General features: G+C 43.8%; 1 protein-coding gene across 1 annotated transcript in view; it reads left to right on the plus strand.

Annotated features, from left to right (window-relative positions):
* trpn1 (transient receptor potential cation channel, subfamily N, member 1) overlaps nt 1–22,557 on the plus strand; it is a 208,366-nt gene that overhangs the window by 101,024 nt on the left and 84,785 nt on the right. The window contains exons 4-5 of the mRNA XM_080194604.1: nt 15,399–15,512; nt 19,753–19,857. Coding sequence (XP_080050730.1) covers nt 15,399–15,512; nt 19,753–19,857 — 219 coding nt within the window. The remainder of the gene's footprint in view (nt 1–15,398; nt 15,513–19,752; nt 19,858–22,557) is intronic.

Raw genomic sequence — 22,557 nt, forward strand, 5'->3', positions numbered from 1 at the left:
TAATCCTTAGCCTTGTGAATATTCACCACAGTAAATCCAGCCATTTCTCGAGCTCCTCAATGCAGAGTTCAAATCTCTGCAGATGTAGTCATCAAGGGCTCTTCATGCCTGCATGATTTCCCACATCGTGCAGGATGCACATTTCACATGATAATGACCAGATAATCCGTGTTTGGGATGCTGTAGGGGGATTGGACAGGACACTAGGAATCCTGCTATCCTTCAACCTCTACCTGTCCAAATGTAACGTTCATCTGACAATGAACCACAGTGAACTGGGGCATCAGCCTAGATTTTGTTTGTGTTCAAGTCTTGAACCTACGTCTGAATCTACAAATTGGTCTCCAAGTATGTGTGCAACCAACTGAACCAGGGATGACACCATTTTCTTTTGAATTGTAAATGCTGGAATTGTGAGCTGTTAATGGAAAGGTGAAGGCATCCTTTGAGGGGCAGGGGTAGATCATAAAGGGTATTGATGCCAGAGTGCCTGCAATCACTCCCATGGCTGCCTGGGAAGTCTGTGATGGACTTATCCGGGCACAGTTCAGGTGGGTGCATAAACTTTATGTCTGCAACAACCCACCTTCTCACACACCCCCAGGCCAACACAAATTATTTCCAAGCTTCATGATCCCTTCATTTTGTTCACATCATTTGCTTGTCTTCCATTCTGCTCATACCATTCTTCTCTGAACTAAATCCATTTGAAGTTAGGAAGCAAAATAGAAATAACTGGGAAATGAAGAATTAAAATAAAGGTTATGATTCATTAACATTTTCTGACATGGCAGCATTGCTACAAGTATCCAAAGGAATCCAGATATCGAACTGCAAAATCTCCCTCCTTCATTTGCTGTTATTCTGACACAGTGTTACTTTTATTTATTTAAGTTTATTTATTTATTAATGCCACAAGTAGGCTTACATTAACACTGCAATGAAGTTACTGTGAAAAGCCCCTCGTCTCCACACTCTGGCGCCTGTTCGGAAACACTGAGGGAGAATTTAGCATGGCCAATGTAACGACCCAGCACGTCTTTCAGACTGTGGGAGGAAACTAGAGCACCCAGAGGAAACCCACATCTGATGTGCCTGTATGTCTGATGCAGGTAGCTCTGTTGTTGTTGGACCATCTTCAAAGATGTTGGGTTCCTTACTCTTAACAAGAAGCCTGGCTGGAGGAAAATGTCCTTTCTCATAGTAAATGAAGTTACTGTGAAAATCCCCTAGTTGCCACAATCCGGTGCCTGTTCAGGTAAGCTGAGGGAGAATTTACCATGGCCAGTGCACCTAAGCAGCATGTCTTTTGGACTGTGGGAGGAAACTGGAGCACCTGGAGGAAACCCGCATGGACATGGGGAGAACATGCAGACTTCGCACAAACAATGACTCAAGCTGGGAATTAAACCTAAGTCCCTGGTGCTGTGAGGCAGCAGAGGATCCAGAGAAGGTTCACAAGAATGATCCCAGGAATGAAAGGCTTGATGGATGAGGAGCGTTTGAGGACTCAACGTCTGTACTCGATGGAGTTTAGAAGGATGAGGTCAGGGGGATCTCATTGAAACTTACAGAATATTGAAAGGCCTGGATAGAGTGGACTTGGGGAAGATGTTTCTATTGATAGGAGAGACTAGGATCCAAGGGCACAGCCTCAGAATAAAGGAAGACTCTTTAGAACTGAGATAAGGAGGAATTTCTTCAGCCAGAGAGTGGTGAATCTTGGAAGTCTTTGCCACAAAACGCTGTGGAGGCCAGCTTGTTGAGTGTCTTTAAGACAGAGGTGGATATGTTCTTGATTGGTAAGAGGATCAAAGTTATGGGGAAAAGGCAGGAAAATGAGGTTGAGAAACATATAAGCCATGATCAAATGGTGGAGCAGACTTGATGGGCTGAATGGCCTAATTCTGCTCCTGTATCTTATGGCCTTATGATCTGTTTACTCAAAATTCATTTTCTGAGGGTCATCAATGTTTGTTTCAATCAATTCTGTAGTTGTGGTTTCCCGCTGAGGATTAAATATGGTCTGTTCATCAAAATCAAGGCATTCCTATTTTTTGGATGATACCAGTTTGTATCTGAACAAGGTGTGATCCTGGTCATTGCAGCCCCTGCAGTTTGATACCTTCCCATTGCTGATCTGCTGTAGGTCTATCCAGCCGGAATTATAATCCACAATGATGAGGAATACTTTCCATGGATGTGCTGGACTCCCAAACACTGGCAACAAGGATGTGTAACAAACAATAGATAATTCACTCACTGATCAGCTACCCTATGCTTGTGTTCTGAGAAGAACGCTGGGCAACCATTTTTTAACCACATTATTATATGACCATTCAGACTACACTTTCCCTTTGAATTCAATCTGCTCCATACCAAGTCCTTCCCATGGATGGGAAAGGTGAGGGCAGAAATGATTCTTTCTGCTCCTGTCTGTGAATGCCACAGACCATGGGCACAATCTTACCTGCTGGCACAATGAGCCGGTTAGATTGCATTTGAGAACAAAAACCTGTTTCACGCCGGGTGCAAGCTGATCTTACACACAGCCTTTCCAGTCCTGTTTTGCTGGCAAGATTGGCTTTGTGTCCAGAAAGTCGCAGAACCAACTTGCATGCGATTGACTAAATTTCAATCTCAGTAACACATCTGGGATGACGTCTTCCAGCCTCCTGGACACTTCCCCCCCTCTCGCCACTGAAAATCACTGCTGGTCTCCACTAGTGGAGGAGATCAGGCCTGAAGACCTCATTAGGGGATCAAAAGCCATTGAAGCCCCTGGATGATTGGGGGCATAGCCAAGCAGAGTACTGCAGGCAGTGCCAACCTGCTACTGCCCACCTGGAACCCTGGCATTGCCCACCTGGCACCCTGGCACTGCCCACCTGGGACCACGGCAATGCCCATTTGGGCATCATAAATGTGCCACCGCAGTGCTGGCAGCTTCCCATCCATTGACTCCGTCTACACATCCCGCTGCCTCAGAAAAGCAGCCAGCATAATCAAGGACCCCACGTACCCTAGACATTCTTTCTGCCACCTTCTTTCATTGAGAAGAAAATACAAAAGTCTGAGGTCACATACCAACCGACTCAAGAACAGCTTCTTCCTGCTGCCATCAGACTTTTGAATGGACCTACCTCGCACGAAGTTGATCTTTCTTTACATCCTAGCTATGACTGTAACATTGATTTCTGCACCTTCTCCTTTCCTTCTCAATGTGTGGTATGCTTTATCTGGGTAGTGCACAAGAAACAATATTTTTCACTGTAATACATGTGACGATAATAAATCAAATCAAATCAAATGAATTCAGCAGTTCAATTTTGCCTGAACAATAATGATGTTTCGAACAAGACTATGAGTCAAAGGCTCCAATGTCATCCTCATTGGAGGCTGTCTCCTCATTCTTGATAGCAGGTAATAATTTGGTCCTTGTTATTCTTAATTGTGAGCCCCAAAGCATTTCAATAGCAGATAATTGTTTTCTCCAGTTTTGCCTTTGCTCGGCCTGTCTGGGACTCTCAACATTCTGGAGTGTCAATGGGAGATGCTGAGGCTGATTCGAGCTTCCCATTTCCCACACTGCTTTCTTTGTTAGTTTCTGGCTTTCTTTGTGGTTTCCCTGTCGGGTCTGATTACCAGGTAGGCTATGAAGTCCTTCATGTGCTGCTGCCTGCTGCTGATGGGCCTTGCCTCAGGCTGTTCCCCTTATTATACATTGTTCTTTGGTGTGCCTGGTCATTGCTGGCACCATCTAGGTCATCTTGGAAGATGCTGGGTGTCTAACTTTAGAAGCAAATGATCTGGCAGGAGGCGAGAATCATTTTTTAAAAGTAACCTTCATTTGCATATTCAAGCATGCACAGGGTTATAAAACGCTAGAGTCATAAAGGTTTACAGCAAGGAAACAGGCCCTTTGGCCCAACTTGACCATGCCATCCCTTTTTTTAACCCCTAAACTAATCCCAATTGCCCGCGTTTGGCCCACATCTCCCATACCCATCTTACCTATGTAACTGTCTAAATGCTTTTTAAAAGACAAAATTGTACCAGCCTCTACTACTACCTCTGGCAGCTTGTTCCAGACACTCACAACCTCTGTGTGAAAAAATGGACCCTCTTTTTAATCTCTCCTCTGTCACCATAAACCCATGCCCTCTAGTTTTAGACTCTCCTACCTTTGGGAAAAAATATTGACTATCTCGCTGATCTATGCCCCTCATTATTTTATAGACCTCTATAAGATCACCCCTCAGCCTCCGACGCTCCAGAGAAAAAAGTCCCAGTCTATTCAGCCTCTCCTTATAACTCAAACCATCAAGTCCCGGTAGCATCCTAGTAAATCTTTTCTGCACTTTTTCTAGCTTCAAAATATCCCTTCTATAATAGGGTGGTCAGAACTGTACAAAGTATTTCAAGTGTGGCCGTACCAATGTCTTGCACAACTTCAACAAGATTTCCCACCTCCTGTATTCAGTGTTCTGACCAATGAAACCAAGCATGCTGAATGCCTTCTTCACCAATCTGTCTGCCTGTAATTCCACTTTCAAGGAGAAATGAACCTGTACTCCTAGATCTCTTTGTTCTATAACTCTCCCCAGTGCCATAATGTTAACAGAGTAAGTCCTGCCCTGGTTTGATCGGCCAAAATGCATCACCTTGTATTTATCTAAATTAAACTGTGTCTGCCATTTGTCAGCCCACTGACCCAAATGATCAAGATCCCATTGTAATTCCATCCCATCAATCTTGGTGTCATCTGTAAACTTACTAACCAGCCTACTAAATTCTCATCCAAATCATTAATATAAATGACAAATAACAGTGGACTCAGTACCAACTCCTGAGCACATCACTGGCCACAGGCCTCCAGTTTGAAAACAACTTTCTATAATCAACCTCTGTCTTCTGTCAAAAAGCCAATTTTCTATCCATTTGGCTACCTCACCCTGGATCCTGTGAGATTTAACCTTATGCAACAACCTACCATGCTATACCCTGTCAAAGGCCTTGCTAAAGTCCATGTAGACAACATCAACTGCACTGCCCTCATCTACCTTCTTAGTTACCCCTTTAAAAAACTCAACCAAATTTGTGAGCTGTGATTTTCCACTCACAAAGCCATGCTGACTGTCCCTAATCAGTCCTTGCACCTCTAAATGCCTGTAGATCCTGTCTCTCAAAATATCTTCCAACAGCTTACCCACTACAGATGTGAGGTTCACCAGCCGGTCATTCCCAGGCTTTTCTCTGCAGCCATTTTGAAACAAAGGCACAACATTTGCCACCCTCCAATCTTCAGGCACCTTGCCTGTGACTAATAATGATAAGACAGAGCGACTGCTCATCTCTCAGATTCTCTCATCTCTCAGATTCTCTTCATTTTGGGTGGCACGGTTGTTAGCACTGCTGCCTCACAGCGGCAGGGATCCGGGTTCCATTCCAGCCTTGGATCACTGTCTGTGTCAACATTCTTCCCGTGTCTGTATTGGTTTGCTCTGGTTTCTTCCCACAGTCTGAAAGCATGTTGGCTAAGTGCATTGACCGTGTTGAATTCTCCCTCAGTGTCCCTGAACAGGTGCTACAGTGTGCCATGTGTAACATCTAATGATTCCACCAGGGACCTCCATCTCTCCAATTGCAGTGGACAAGCACTCAGCAATTTGGGTGATTTTCAATCCTTCCTCCTTCATTGTAGTCACCTCCCACCCCACAACTTCCCCCCCAACCCCCAGTTGTATATTCCCTTATCCTGCAAATAATTATGAGCGTGAGAGTATTATTGTGTTCAGCAAATAAAATAATGCTTGTGGAGGGTGAGATGGGAGTGAGTGCTAATGACGACTGTTCACATGAAGTTGCCTTGATAAAGAGGGATGAATTGGCCTGGCGAGTGCCATTAGCTGTGCCAGCATACGATGCCCATTCCTACTTGCTTTGGTAGGCCATTTCAGAGGGCAGCTGTGGGCCTGGAGTCACATGTATGCCAGACCAGGATGGCAGATTTCCTTCCCTGTCGGACATTATTGAACCAGATGTGTTTTCGTGACAATAAACTTAGTTTTTCAAGGTTTGAGATGACCTCCCATTTCCAGATTTTTAAAATTATTTTAAATTTAGACACCACAGGCCAGCGTGTCCCCAGAGCATTTCGCCCAGGTCTCTGGTTTACTAATCCAGTGACATTACAACATGCCCCCATTTACCTCATTGTGCCCTTGATAGAAAGCCTCTGAAAATGTCGGTGAACCAAAGAACCCTCCTGAACACAGAGAAAATGTGGTGAACTGTCTGAAAACCACCAGCCACCAACTCAGAGCCAAACTCCTACGTACTCAAGTTGCCGAGATTCCGGCTGCATTTTATCCCAGTCTAGACTGAGTTTAAATTAAAAAAACGTGATGGCTATCTGGCCAGGTGGCCCCTGAGCCGAGCATGAAATTGCACGGGGCCATGTGAAATCCTGGTGCATTGCCTTTTTAATCGGCCTACTTGTCCCTCTAATTGTTGGCGGACACGCTCCTGACATCCTCGCGAGCCCAGTCACGTAATATCGCACGACACCACGGTGATGACGTCGGATCTGTGGGAGGGATGTCTGGTGAAGGTGCAGGGAGGGATTGGATTGGTGGGCACAGTTAAACACCACTTATCTGGCCCTATCCATTGCTGCTCCTTTGGAACCAAGCTGTGATTGGACAGCAGCGCATCACTGAGTGTCAGTGACATCACAAGGTAGTCTAACATCCCATGTGCACTTCCCAGTGATTCCCAGTGATGATGGCAAATGCTGGGTTGGCCTTCATAGCGAGAAGAATTGAGCACAGGAGCAGGGATGTTCTGCTGCAATTATATAGGGCCATGTTGAGGCCACACCTGGAATATTCTGTGCTGTTTTTGTCCTCTTATGAGGGAATGTTCTTTGTTATGCACAGAAAGCAGAGAAGGTTCACCAGACTGATTCTTGGGATGCGGTGTTTGAGGAGAGATTGAGTTGATTGGAATTGTATTTGCTGGAGTTCAGAAGAATGAGGGGAGAATCTCATCGAGACGTATAAAATTCTAACAAGATTAGACAGGGGTAAATGCAGAAAGAATCTTTTGGGTGGTGGGGGTGTTCAGAACCTGTGGTCATTGTCTAAGGATTTGGGGTAAACCTTTGAGGAGTGAGATGAGAAGAAATGATTTCAGCCAAAGAGTGGTCAGCCTTTGAAATTCGCTACCGCAGATAGCAGTTGAGGCCAAAACACAGTATGTTATCAAGAAGCAGTTAGATCGTGGGGCGAAGCAATTCAAAGGATATGTGGAAGGGCTGGATCAGGCTATTGAGTTGGATGATCAGCCATGATTGAAATGAATGGAGAGCCTCGAAGGACCGAATGGCCTACTGCTCTTATTTTCTATGATTGCGATTGGATAGTAATCAAGTAGCAAGCAGGGACCTTTGCTGTTCTTCCCCTTTCCTGATCCCGGAGATTCCAGAGATTCCAACTGATTTGAATGTCCTGAGATATCTGGCCCATCAGGAGCCGAATGAGGTGGAGCAGTTTTGTATGATCGTATTGCAACACTGACGGCTGCCCACAGAATTTATTTATTTTTATTCATTCATGAGGCATGGGCGTCGCTGGCTGGCCAGTGTTTTTTTGCCCCATCCCTCTTAGTTGCCCTCGTTGAGAGGGCAGTTGAGAGTCAACCACATTGCTGTGGCTCTGGAGTCACATGTAGGCCAGACCAGGTAAGGAAGTCAGATTTCCTTCCCTAAAGGACATTAGTGAACCAGATGGGTTCTTCCGACAATCGACAATGGTTTTGGAATGAACGGGAACAAAAAAAAATGACTTCTAATTCAAAACAGTTAATTAAAGATCAGTAAATAAGGATCTCAGAAAACGTTACATTGAAAACAGGATACACAATTTTTATTTGACGTTTATTCAAATTGCTGCGAAATATGAAACAAGACGTTTACAAGGAGGATCTTGACAAGAGCAATGCAAATGCCTTCACAAAATTAGTAAGATTTTTTTTGTTGCTCAATGAAGTATGTTGATCAATGTTTTAACATCTTCTTTTTCTCCTCTTTGGCAATCTTCTAATGTGTCGTCTCCGTCGATATGTTTTTGAGCGGTCCCTTTGACATATATTCAGGCGGCGCAGGTGCCTCCTTCGTAAAAAGCAAGCTTCTTGTTTCTTTTTTGGCTTACAGTTTCCCATTATTGTGCCCCTCACGTTTCTTTTTGCTGCTTCTCTCGCAGTACTTTTTTGTTTTTTTGACTTTTTAACATCTGTCACAGCTTATAATATATGAGGCATCGATTATGATGTGGAGGAGTTTTGTGAGCTTTCACTACCTTGTAAGGGATTGGTGACAGGCAATGACTGTGATGTAGACGAGACACTGACTGCCTTATAAGGTGTTGTTCACAACACAGATCTATTGTCTGTTTTGAGTTTAGTAAAGACGTGGAGATACCAGCGTCGGACTGGGGTAAACACAGCAAAAAGTCTCACAACACCAAGTTAAAGTCCAACAGGTTTACTTGGGAGCAAACACCATTAGCTTTCAGGGCTTTGCCCCTTCGTCAGATGAGTCTGGAGTTCTGATCGAGAAGGGGCAGCACTCTGAAAGCTAGAGGCGTTTGCTACCAAATAAAACTGTTGGATTTAACCTGGTGTTGTTGAGACTTCTTATTGAGTTTAGTAAAACAGGGGATTTTAACCCTGGCACCAGAACACCTTGCACTACCAACATTCCCGAGATAAACTATCAGACAAGCAGCAGCAGAGTAAACCTCTCTCTAGTTATCCTGACGTTCATTGCACCTATTTCTATAAACCCCACAAAATGCCATTATTGCCTTTGAATTACATCATCAGTTTGATGCCAAATTAGGGGTTGTTTTGTATTGTGGGCTCATCTTCAGTCAGAAACAGGTTGAAGGTGCATACCTCACACAAGACCTGCATAGCCAGCCAAGCGCAGACTTCCATCATTCTGGACTGCTTGCAAACTGTGTCCAGAGTTGGAAGGACATTCAGCTGACTTGGCAATGCCCTTTACTATTTTACACACGTTTGTACTCTTGGGTAGGGGAGTTTGTCACCTTGTGCCACATAGTCCACTTCTCGTTCTGGCAACAAATAACATAACTAATAGATCTTTATGAAACATCCATCTGACAGATTGCTAAAACCCAAAGGGAAACAGCCGTGATGTGCGTTGCCGGCGTTGGACTGGGGTGGGTACAGTATGAAGTCTCACAACACCAGGTTAAAGTCCAGCAGGTTTATTTGGAATCATGAAATTTCAGAGTGACTCACCTGATGAAGGAGCAGTGCTTTGAAAGCTCATGATTCCAAATAAACCGGCTGGACTTTAATCTGGTGTTGTGAGACTTCTTACAAACGGAAGTAAGGGTAAATGCTGGAATTTCAACTCTGGGACCTGGGTTCACCTGGACTTTTCAACCCTGTTGGCGAAGCATACAGATACTGCACACACATTCTGCAGGAATAATGCTATGGCCAAATCAAATAATACATTCCTTTTTTTTTTATTTGTAGAATCTCATAGCACAGAAGGTGGCTGTTTGGCCCATCACACCTGCCATTTGAAGGGACGGAATTTTCCCACCCTGCCCGTCGCAGGTGGGACAGAAAATTTGGTGGACCACTTAAAGGTCTGTTGACCTTGGGCAGGGATTTTCATTCTTGGGGAGCCTGCGGCCAGAAAATCCCACCCAAGTGTCCACTCACGAAGAGTGATCATAACATGCTAGAATTTCAAATTAAGTTTGAGGGCAAGATACTAGCATTTTGGAGTTAAAGAAAGGTCATTACGAAGGCATGAGGACAGAGTTGGCCCTAGTGAATGGATGGAAAGAGTAAATGAACAGAGGCAGATATTTAAGGAGATATTCAAGTCCTCCCAACTAAAATGTATTCCAGAAAAAAGGAAAGGTGTAAGAGGGAGGGAAAGACTTCCATGGCTTAGCAAGGAAGTTAAGAATAAGACAAAAGTTAAGGCATTCCTTATTGCAAAGATTAAAGGCACACTAGAAGATTGGGAAGCTTTTAAAGGTCAACAAAGGGTCACTAAAAAAGTATTAAAAATAGAAAAGGCAAATTATGAAAGAAAACTCGTGCAAAATATAAACGGGTAGCAAAAGCGTCAACAAGTATATAAAGAGGAAGAAAGTAGCTGAAGGGGATGTTTGTCCCTTGAAGATGAGGCTGGGGAGTTAATGGTGAGGAACACCAGAATGGCTGTGACACTAAATCAATATTTTGCTTCGCTTTTCACGGTAGAGGACGCGAGTACCATCACAATAGAAAATGCAGAGGATATAGAAAGGGAGGAACTTACTATCATCATCATGAGGGGAAGAGTACTCAGTAAATCATTGGAATGAAGGCAGGCAAGTCCCCAGGGCCTGAGGGTCTATATTCTGGGTCTTAAAAGAGATGGTGAATCCACTGATTACAATATCCAAAAATTCCCTGGGAAAGATTCTGGTGGATTGGAAAATGTCAACATAATGCTGTTATTCGAAAAGGGAGTAAGACAAAATGTACAAAACTATAGGCCAATTAGTTTAACATCCATCATTGGGAAATTGTTAGAATCCATTATAAAGGAAGTAATAAAAGGACATTGAGAAAGTCAAAGTCAAAATGCAATCCATCAGAGTCGGCAAGGTTTTATGAAAGGTAAATCATGTTTGACTAATTTGTTTGAATTCTTTGAAGATGTAACAAGCAAGGTGGATAATGGGGATCCTGTAGATGTAGTATATCTGGACTTCCAGAAGGCACTTGATAAGGTGCCATACAAAGGCACAAGATTAGTTCACATGGGATATGGGGTGATTTATTAGTTTGGATAGTGGATTGGCTAACCAACAGAAAGCAGAAAGTCAGGATAAATGGGTCTTTTTCTGGCTGGCAAGAAACAACTGATGGGATACTACAGAATTCAGTCCTCAGGCCTCAATTATTTACAATTTATATTCATGAGTTGGATGCAAGTGTAGTGGTTTAGTTCATTTATTATTGTCACAAGGAGGCTTACGTCAACACTGCAGTGAAGTTACTGTGAAAATCCCCTTGCCGCTACACTCCATTGCTTATTCAGGTACACTGAGGGCGAATTTACATTGCCAATACATCTAATCAGCATGCCTTTCGGACTGTAGGAGGCAACTGGAGCACCTGGAGGGAACCCACACAGACACTGGGAGAAAGTGAAAACTTCACACAGACAGTGACCCCAGCCAGGAATTGAACCTGGGTCCCTGGCACTGTGAGGCAGCAGTGCTAACCAACATTCTGTCTGTAGGGAGTAGGGATTCCAGCATTCTTTCCCATCACCCTTGTTAAGCTGACTAGCCTAAAGCTCCCAGAACATGATTTGTCCCCTTCTTAAATACAGGTATTATATTAGCTATCTGCCAGTTGTAATGGACTAACATTTGTAATAGTGCCCCTGCAACTATCCCTTAGATTTGTTTAAAATGCCCGGGTGTAATCCATCCAGACATGGCATTTGGTGGTACCATAGCCAAATTTGCAGATGACACTAAAATAGGTGGGATTGTAAGTTGCAATAATGAAATAAGAAATTTATAAATGGACATGGATAGGTTAAGTGAATGGGGCAAAATTTGGCAGATGGAGTTCAGTGTGGATAAGGGTGAGATTATCCATTTTGATTGGAAAAATACAAAGGCAAATTATTATCTGAATGGAAAGAAAATTTGAAATGCTTCAGTACAGAGGGATCTGGGTATCCTCATGCATGAATCACAGAAAACCAGTATGCAGGTACAGCAGGTAATTAGGAAGGCAAATGGAATATTGGCATTTAGTGCTAAAGGAATAAATGTAAAAGAAGTGAAGTGTTACTGTACAAAGCATTAGTGAGACTGCATTTAGAATATTGTGATGTGGGGATGCCAGTGTTGGACTGGGATAGGCACAATAAGAAGTCTCACAACACCCGGTTAAAGTCCAACAGGTTTATTTGGAATCATGAGCTTTCGGAATGCTGCTCCTTTATCAGGTGAGTCTATTGTGTGCAGTTTTCATCCTCTTACTTGTAGTTGCATTGCAGGCAGCTCAGAGGAGGTTTACCAAGATTGATTCCAGAGAGGAGGGGTTTGTCTTATGAAGAGGAAATGGGCAAATTAGGCCTATGCTCCCTGGAGTTTAGAAGAGCGAGAGGAGATCTAATTGAGGTGTAAAAGATGATAAGGGGGATTGACAAAGTAGACATGGAAATGATGTTTCCTCTATTTTGTCGCTACAAGAGGACACAGGTTTAAGGTGCTGCGGAGTAGGTACAGAGGAGATGTCAGGGGTAAGTTTTCCACTCAGAGGGTGGTGGGTGAGTGGAATCGGCTGCCGTTGGTGGTGGTAGAGGTGAACTCGTTGGGATCTTTTAGGAGACTTCTGGATGAGTACATGGGATTTAATGGGATTGAGAGTTATAGATAGGCCTGGTAGGTATGGATATGATCAGCGCACCTTGTGGGCCAAAGGGCCAGTTTGTGCTGTAGTCTTCTAAGTTCTAGGACAATCTAGAACAAGAGATCAAGTTTTTAGGATAAGTGGTAGCAAATTTAAAACAGAGATGAAGAGAAATGGCTTTTCCCATAGGATGATGAATCTATGGAATTCACTACCCCAGTGTGATGGATGCCAGGACTTTGAGGTTAATTGTTAATTGTTAATTAGTAAAGGTTTGAAGGGTTACGATGAATGGGCAGAAAAGTGGAGCTGAGGCCAAAATAAGATCAGCCATGATCATATTAAAATGGCAGAGAAGGTTCGAGGGGCTAAATTACTACTCCTGTTCTTAGTTCTTATGTTCTTTGACCTGGACAACATTCAGCCTTGGGTTGATAAGTGGCAAGTAACATTTGAGCTGCACAACTGCCTATCTTCCTACAAGAGAGAATCTAATCATCACCCCTTGACAGTCAATGGCATTTTCTCTGAAATCTCCACTGTGAAAATCCTGGGAGTTTGCATTCACCAGAAACAACTGAAGTAGCCATATCAGTACTGTGTGCTGAAGAGCAGGTCAAAGGCTAGGAATACTGCAGCGAGTAACTAATGGCCTGAGCAGTGCCCCCCCCCACCCCCCCAAAAGCCTGTCCACTAGCTACAAGGCACAAGTCTGGAGTCTCTCTACTTGCCTGGATGAGTGCAGCTCCAACAATACTCAAGAATCTTGACATAATTTCTCAAGGGCCTATTCTCTCCCTAGTTACTCTTTTGACCCTTATGTATTTGTAGAAGCTCTTTGGATTCCCCTTTGCCTTATCTGCCAAAGCAATCGCATGTCCCCTTTTCCCCTCCTGATTTCTCTCTTAACACTATTCTAACACCCTCTATACTCTTCAAGGGATCCACTTGATCCCAGCTGCTTATGCATGTCATCTGCCTCCTCTTTCTTTTGACTGGGGCATCAATATCCCAAGTCATCCACGGTTCCCTCCTTCGACCAGCCTTGCTCTTAACTCTAGAAGGTATATGCTTACCCTGAACCCTGATTAACACAATTCTGAAAGGTTCCCACACACCAGCCCTCCCTTTACATGCCATTAGACTCCCCTAATCAACTTTTGAAAGTTCCTGCCTGATACCATCAAAATTGACCTTGCCCCAATTCAGAATTTTAACTTTGGGCTAGATCTATCATTCTCCATAGCTATCTTTTCTTAGATATACCATCAGAAAAACATGTATTCGCCACTACATGCTGTTTCATACTCAGTCAATTCTGTCTCCAAGTTACCACTGTCCCTTTAATCCCAAGAGAACATAAGAACACAAGAAATAGGAGCAGGAGTAGGCCATCTAGCCCCTCGAGCCTGCTCCGCCATTCAATAAGATCATGGCTGATCTGTCGTGGCTCAGTTCCACGTACCCGCCTGCTCCCCATAACCCTTAATTCCCTTATTGGTTAAAAATCTATCTATCTATCTGTGACTTAAACACATTTAACAAGGTAGCCTCCACTGCTTCATTGGGCAGAGAATGTCAAAGATTCACCACCCTCTGGGAGAAGAAGTTCCTCCTCAACTCTGTTCTAAATTGACTCCCCTGTATTTTGAGGCTATGCCCTCTAGTTCTTGTTTCCATTGTAAGAGCTCTGCTTATTCAATGTGATTATATAATACTTTACAGAATGTTTTTTGAAAGTCCACATATGTAACATCTACTTCAACAATCTTCATAGCCCTGAATTCCCTCATCAAAGAATTCAATGAGGTCAGTCAGGCACAATATTACTTTCATAAATTCAAATTGACTGTCCCTTATTTAACTCAAGCTTCACCAAGCAAGAATTTAATTTGGCCCATGCCAATGATCTGTAGTAGTTTACCCACTACTGACAGTTAAACTAGTTAACCTGTAGTTACCCAGATTGTAGGAGTTTTTGTGGTGCAGGGGTAGTGCACATCTCCAGGACTTGTTGGCCATGGAACGAGTTTTCATGCCATTGAGTTTTCAACGTACTGATAATGAACCTGGGAGTTCTTCCAGCACCTCGCCATCATTTGCCAAAGGGAAAAAGAGTGGGCAGGATTCTCAGGCTGTGCTCACCCCAGAGAGTCCTGCCCGAGGTCCGTGGAGCTTTGTGTGGTCCATCCCCCCGTTCGCCACGACTCTAGTGGCAGGCAGGATGGGAGAATTTCCCCCAGTGAGTCCGACAATACACTTAAAGCGCAGGTTTATTCTGCTCCCCTTTCTCTAGTCCTGTGTGCAAGAAGGATTGAACTGATCAATTCGAAGTTTCTGCTCTCTCCACCCTGGATTTCTTCAGCAAGATAGATACATTCTTACCCTTGAATGATGCCAATCAAGTTAACACCTCACTTCTATTTATTTTTATCTTATTTCCCTATCTCTTCTCCGCTATTGCGACATTCATTTCATTCTCATGTGTTTGGATGCAAAATACTCATCGTCTTCTTTCTCTGTAAGATGATTTTGTTTTTTGTCCCTAACGAGTGTCATCAATCATTTACCTACCCTTTTGCTTTGGAAATGTTATAAAAAACGTTTAAGCTCCTTTTTTATGTTAGAGGCAAGAGGTGGCACTTCCCAGAGGCAAGCACCCCCCTCACTCAAATACCTCTGATCCACAGTGATTCCCCGTCCCCTCCCATATCCCTTTCATCACTCCCATCTCTCCACAGCGAGACTATCAAGGCCAATTTTACTGACATAGGATTCAAATTACATAATTTTCCCCATGTTTTTATGAAGAATAATTATGTGGTAAATGGGGGAATAAGTGAGGGAAATGTGGCTGTATCAGTGGCCTACACAGGATAGATGCACTGTCAATTCTCACTGCATTTTTCCTTACTTTTCAGCACAAGGATCAGTTGCCTCTCCACTATGCAGCTAGTCGACCCAGTGGGGCGCTCAGCATTATTCAGACGCTACTGAAGTCCTCAAACAAAGATGCTCGATTGATACAAGATAAGGTAGGTGTTGGACAATTTCCATCATTTTGGGCTACATTCTAACAGTCATTCACGAAGGGAGTCATATGTAGGCCACACCAGATAAGGATGGCCGATTTCCTTCCTTTTAATGATCCAATTGGCACTTTTTACAACAATCGACAATTGTTTCATGGTCATCATTAGACTTTTAATTCTGGATTTTTATTTAATTCAAATTTCACCATCTGCCATGGTAGGATTCAAGCTCAGGTCCCCAGGACATCACCCGGGGTCTCTGGATTATTAGTCCAGTACCTTCCCCCAGTTTACGTACTAATGGCCTCACAGAACTGGCTATGACAATTCTTGATGAAGAGGTATGCTCGCTGTTATGTAAGGGCAACTCTGGTGCACTGTAAGACTGCCATTACTAGCAGCTTTCTTTCTCAGCCTCTCCTCAGACATATTGCTGTGCTGTCCCATGATGCAAGACAACCCAGAAGATGTTTCCACGAGTAGGAAAAACTAGAACCAGAGGGCACAATCTCAGACCAAAGGGACAATCCTTTAAAACAGAGATGAGGAGGAATTTCTCTAGCCAGACGGTGGTGAATCTGTGGAACTCTTTGAGCAGAAGGCTGTGGAGACCAGGTCTTTAAGACAGAGGTAGACAGGTTCTTGATTAATAAGAAGATCAGGGTTATGGCGAAAAGGTAGGAGAATGAGGATGAGAAAAATATCAGCCATGATTGAATGGCGCAGCAGACCCAGTGGGCCAACTGGCCTAATTCTGCTCCCATGTCTAATTATCTTATGATTAATAAGTGGATCACAGATTATGGAGAAAAGGCAGGAGAATGGGAATGAGAAAAACATCAGCCACGATTGAATGACAGAGCAGACTCGATGGGCCAAGTGGCCTAATCCTGCACCTATGTCTTATGGGTTTTCTGGAGTGGAAAGCAGGGCCACTCCCTCACAGCTTTCTCATTCTGTGCCACCTCCATCTTCACTGACCATCAAACAGACATTGCATCAACTCCTGGCAAACCATCAGTGCTTTCTCCAGTTTAGATGAAAGGTCATCGATCTCTTTCCCTCTCCCTAGATAATGTCTGACAATTAATCGCTCCTCAGGTTGACTTGGCCATTTGATCTGTCCAAGGTAATTTAACTGATTCAAGATGTGAAAAGATATCACAGAATCACAGAATTGTTGCGGCAGATAGGAGGCCATTCAGCCCATCGTGACTGTGCCAGCGCTCTAAAGGAACAATTCATTCGTACCATTCTCCTTCCTTTTCTGTGTAACCCTGCACATTCTTTATAGATTCCAGCCCAGGTCCCTTTGGAATGTTTCAGCAGTTTAACTCAGCTGGCTGGACAGCTGGTGAGCAATGCAGGTTCAATTCCCACACCATCTGAGCTGTGATGATCCTCAGATTAAATCACCACCAATCAGCTCTCCTCCTCAAAGGTCATCTGGGACTATGGTGACTTTATATTTTTAACCTTTGCATCAGCTGAACCTGTTTCCATCACACTCCCAGACTGTATGTTCCAGACCTTAACCACGGCTGCCCCTTTTGCTTCTTTTGTCAATTACTTTAAATCTGTGTCCCTTTGTCCTTAATCCTTTAATGAGTGGGGTCACTTCCTCCCAACTACTCTGTCTAGACTCCTCATGATTTTGAGTATCTCTATCAAATGGCTTCTGTTTCCCAATGAAAACATTTCCCACTTCCCTAGAACATAAGAACATAAGAAATAGGAGCAGGAGTAGGCCATCTAGCCCCTCAAGCGTGCCCCACTATTCAACAAGATCATGGCTGATCTGATAGTGGTTCAGTTCCACTTACCCACTTTCTCCCCATAACTCTTAATTCCCTTATTGGTCAGAAATCTAACTAACCGTGACTTAAACACATTCAACAAGGTAGCCTCCACCACTTCAATGGGCAGAGAATTCCAAAGATTCACTACCCTCTGACAGAAGAAGTTCCTCCTCAACTCTGTTCTAAATTAACTCCCCCTTATTTTGAGGCTGTGCCCTCTAGCTCTTGTTTCCTTTCTAAGTGGAAATAATCTCCCTGCCTCTACCCTGTCTAGCCCCTTCACTATCTTATATGTCTCTATAAGATCCCCCCTTAAAGGGCATTAATGAACCAGATGTGTTTTTCTGACAATTGACAATGATTTTATGGTCATCAGTAAATTCCTAATTTCAATTAATTCTTAATTACCCTAATAAATCATTCTCGAGAATCTTTCTGTACTCTCTCCAATGCACTTGCATCTTTCCTAAAGTGTGATGCCCAGAACTGGATGCAGTACTCCAGCTGAGGCCAAACCAGTATCTTACACAAGTTCAACATAACTTCCTTGTTCTCTCTCTCTCTCTCTCGATCTTTCTTGCCACCTTTAATGACTCACACCTATACATACTCAGGTCCCTCTACTCCTGCATCTACTTTATAATTGTACCCTTTATTTTATATTAAGTGTTGCATAAAGCTTTTAAGCTCAGGAATAGATTATCTTTGTTGGAAGACCTTGCTGTCAGTAATTCAGGGAATCCACAACATCTATATGGTGTCATGAATTGGCACAAGGACTTGGCCACATCACCCCACTCGCCTTTGGATGAAGATATCTGTCTCCCAATAAAAAGCATAATCCTTGATAGTCATGCATTCAGTCTAATGAGCCGGAGAGCAGATGAGTCAATGCAATCTTATACAGCCACCCTCAAAATATTGGCAAAAGAAATGTGCGTTCGGGACTCTCACTGAAGATCTAATCAGGGATCGAGTAGTCTGTGGAATATATAGTGATTTAGTCCTCAGGGAGCTGCTGTGAGAAGAAACTTAACATTACAAGTAGCCAGCTGTACTTGTATGTAAAATGGACAATTGGAGAAGCGAAGCAGAGATTTTAGGTGTTAACCAAGGCATTTGCTGTACAAGGGCTGGCCTATTCCAACTGGAGTGGCCAGCACTCACCAAACACAATAGTTTGTTTTGCATATGATATAAGATGCAACAAACATGGGAAATGGGACGATTTTGCCAAGTACTGCAGATCCAAACCACAGCAGGCCCCCTCTCCAATCAGAAACATGGCAGCAGCTTGATCCTCCTGTGATAAGACTGTAAGGGAGGTGAATGAATTGGAGTCCAACCAAACAGATGAAGCTACAGAGCCTCCAACACCTCTCTATGCATTGACGCTGTGCACTTGAAGAAAGAGCTGATCAGACCTCATCACCCTATGAAGACAGTAGAACAGGTGATACAGATATGCCAAATGCTAAGGCGTTCAGCATTCCGGGTTCTGGCAGATCCCATTACATGACGAATCCTTGAAGTTAACCATATTTATACGAATGCAAATGCCCTCTGAAATGGCCTAGCAAGCCACTCAGTTCAAAGGCAACTAGGGATGAGCAATAAATGCAGCCATGATGTGGCGATGTCGGCGTTGGACTGCGGTAAGCGCAGTAAGAAGTGCAGGCCAACCAGCGATGCCCATGTCCCACGAATGAATAAAAAAAATTTGTCTCCGTTAGGCGAATATTGTTTTCTTCATATGTCCTTTGGGATTACCGCTGGCAGTGTGGCTTTCCAGTTGTGCACGGAGAAACTCTCTACAGTCCAGGCCATTCTTGAGAGATCATTGTTGATATCATCCTTGTTTGGGTCATACTACTCAAGAACAAAGAGTAAAGAACAAAAAAAATTACACAGGAAGAGGCCTTTTGGCCCTCCGAGCCTGTACCGACCACGATGCGCGACTGAACTAAAACTCCCTACCCTTACGGGGACCATATCTCTCTATTCCCATCCTATTCATGTATTTGTTAAGACACCCCTTAATGTCACAAATAGGTTTACATTAACACAGCAATGAAGTTACTGTGAAAATCCCCCAGTTGCCACACTCTGGCAACTGTTCGATACGCTGAGGGAGAATTTAGCATGGCCAATGCACCTAACCAGCACGTCTTTCAGATTGTGGGAGGAAAACGGAACATCCAGAGGAAACCATGCAGACATAGAAAGAACGTGCAGACTCTGCACAGACAGTGACCCAAGCCTGGAATCGAACCCAAGTCCCTGGCATTGTGAGGCAGCAGTGCTAACCACTGTGCCACCATGCCATCCACTTAAACAATTGTAAAATCCTTTGGATCAATCTGGCAAGGTTCAATCTAAGTGCTAGTCTTTTTTCTCTATGCTCTTTCTCTTCTAGATCTGACCTCCTCTTCTTCTTCCCACAGGACGGCTGCATGCCATTGTTTCTAAGCGTCGAAATCGGTAACATTGCTGTCTGCAAGGAGCTGCTTAGTGTCAATGCCGACCTGCAGCTCAGGGCGCAGAGGAAGGTAAAAGTGAGCAAAGGTCTGGGTTGAGTATTGTTGGAGTAATGTACTGTAAATCTTGTCACAAAGGGAAGAATATCATGGGCTAAGCACATCCAACTTCTCAACACATGTCCCCAGTACAAAGCTCTGTGCTGGGAAAGCTGATGTTGCAGATTGTCCCTGAACTCCCCTGCTGATGCAAACCCGTTTTTGTGTTGCGAGCTGGGAACCTCTATGATTATGAAATAGGTGTCCTTTATTGAATCCAGTGAGTAGCCTCTTCTTAGTATTGACATTAAGCAACATAAAGGAGGCCACAATCATTTTGCACACTTTGGCTGGATTGTATTCGATGAAGAACAGTACAGCACAAGAACAAGCCCTTTGGCTTACCAAGCGTGTGCCAACATGTGACACCTTTCTAAACTAAAAACTTTTTGCCTCTACATGGTCCGTACCCCTCAATTCCCTGCATTCATGTATCTGTCAAGATGCCTCTTAAACGTTGCAACTGTATCTGCTTCCACCACCACCTCTGCCAGCGTATTCCACGCACTTACCACCCTTTGTGTAAAAAACCCGTATTTCACATCTCCTTTAAACTTTCCCCTTTTATCTTTAACTGATGACTCCCAATAATTGACATTTCTACCCTGGAAAAAAGACTCCAACTATCCATTCTAACCAAGCCTCTCATAATTTTGTAAACTTCTATCAGGTTGCCCCTCAGCCTCCGATGCTCAAGTGAAAACAAACCAAGTTTGTCCGATCTCTCTTCATAACTAACACCCTTCAAACCAGGCAACATTCTGGTAAACCTTTTCTGTATCTTCTCCAAAGCCTGTGCATCTTTCTGGTAGTATGGTGACCAGAATTGCACGCAACATTCCAGATTTGATCTAACTAATGCAAAATGACTTGCCAATTTTAAACTCTATGCCCGAACCGATGAAGGCAAGCATGCCATATGCCTTCTCCACCAGTTAATCCACTTTCAGGGAACTATGGACCTGTACCCCTAGATCCCTCTGTATGTTAATACTTATATGGGTGGCGCAGTGGTTAGCATTGCTGACTCACAATTCCAGGGAGCTGGATTCGATTCCCGGTCTGGGTGACTGTCTGTGTGGAGCGTGTACTTTTCCCTGTGTCTGCGTGGATTTCCTCCAGACGTACCTAACCCGCACATTTCCCCCAGTCCAAGAATGTGCGGATTAGGTGCATTGGCCATGGTAAATTGCACCTTAGTGTCCCAGAATGCATAAATTAGAGGGATTAGTGGATAAATTTGTGGGGTTTTAGGGACAGAGCTGAGGTGGGATTGTTGTCAGTGCAGACTAGATGGGCTGAATGGCCTCCTGCTGCACACTAGGGATTCTATGCTTCTAAGCATTCTGCCATTTACTGTACACTTGCCTCCTGCATTAAACCTTCCAAAATGCATCACCTCCCATTTGTTCGGATTAAATTCCATCTGCCATTACTCTGCCAGCCTTTTGATATCTGGCTGTATCCCCAGACAACCCTCCTCACTGTCCACAGCTCCCCCATACTTTGCGTCATCCACAAACTTACAAAATTAGACAATCTCCCTCCAAATCATTTATATATATTGCAAACAACTGCAGTCCACCACAGTTATGCGGAACATAACTGGTCACGGGTCTCCAGTTAGAAAAACACCCTTCCACTGCTATCTCTCTGCCTTCTATGACCAAGCCAGTTCTGTATCAATCTTAGCAGCTCACCATAGATCCCATTTAACTTCACCTTCTGTATTCTGAAGTAAGTTAATGTTCTTAAATTGCCAAATTGCCACCCGGGATGAATGGACTTCTGTGTAGTCCGCACCTCCCCCCCCCCCCCCCCCCCCCCCCCACCTGCTACCGGAGCCCCCGATGTTTTGTTCAGTGTCTATAAACGAAAACACTGCGGTTGCTGGAAATGTGGAGTGAAATCAGAAAATGCTGGAAATACGCAGCTGGTCAGGCATCAATTGAGGGGAGAGAAACCGTTAACATTTCTAGATGATGACCTTTCAACAGGACTGGAAGGAGTTAGAAGTTTTAATGGATTGTATGCAAGCGCAGAGTGCAAATTTATAGTGTGGACAGAGATCAGGAAGTATAAACTTGCATTTTAGGAGGTACAGCAAAGTTTCTCTTAATTGATCCCTGGATGAGAGGGTTGTCCAAAGATTTGATTTTTGATTTGATTTGATTTATTGTCACATGTATTAGTGTGCAGTGAAAAGTTTCTATTATTTCTTGCATGCTGCATAGACAAAACATACTGTACATAGAGAAGGAAAGGAAAGGGTGCAGAATGTAGTGTTACAGTTATAGTGAGGGTGCAGAGGAAAATCAACTTAATGCAAGGCAGGCCCATTCAAAAGTCTAACAGCCGCAGGGAAGAAGCTGTTCTTGAGTCGGTTGGTACGTGACCTCAGATTTTATATCTTTTTCCCAAAGGAAGAAGGTGGAATGTCGGGGTTGCATGGGGTCCTTAATGATGCTGGCTGCTTTGCTGAGGCAGCAGGAAGAATAGACAGAGTCAGTGGATGAGAGGATGAGTAAATTGGGCTTATTTTCTCTGGAATTTAGAAGAATGAGAGGCAATCTCATTGACATATGCAAGGTTCTGAAGGGGCTTGATAAAATAGAGAGATTGTTCCCTCTGGCGGGGGAATCTAATCCACTGGGGTGTGGGGCAGGTGGTGCA

The sequence above is a fragment of the Carcharhinus amblyrhynchos genome, chromosome 8 (assembly GCF_965287045.1).
Source record: "Carcharhinus amblyrhynchos chromosome 8, sCarAmb.v2.hapA, whole genome shotgun sequence".
In the NCBI taxonomy this organism is placed as follows: domain Eukaryota; kingdom Metazoa; phylum Chordata; class Chondrichthyes; order Carcharhiniformes; family Carcharhinidae; genus Carcharhinus; species Carcharhinus amblyrhynchos.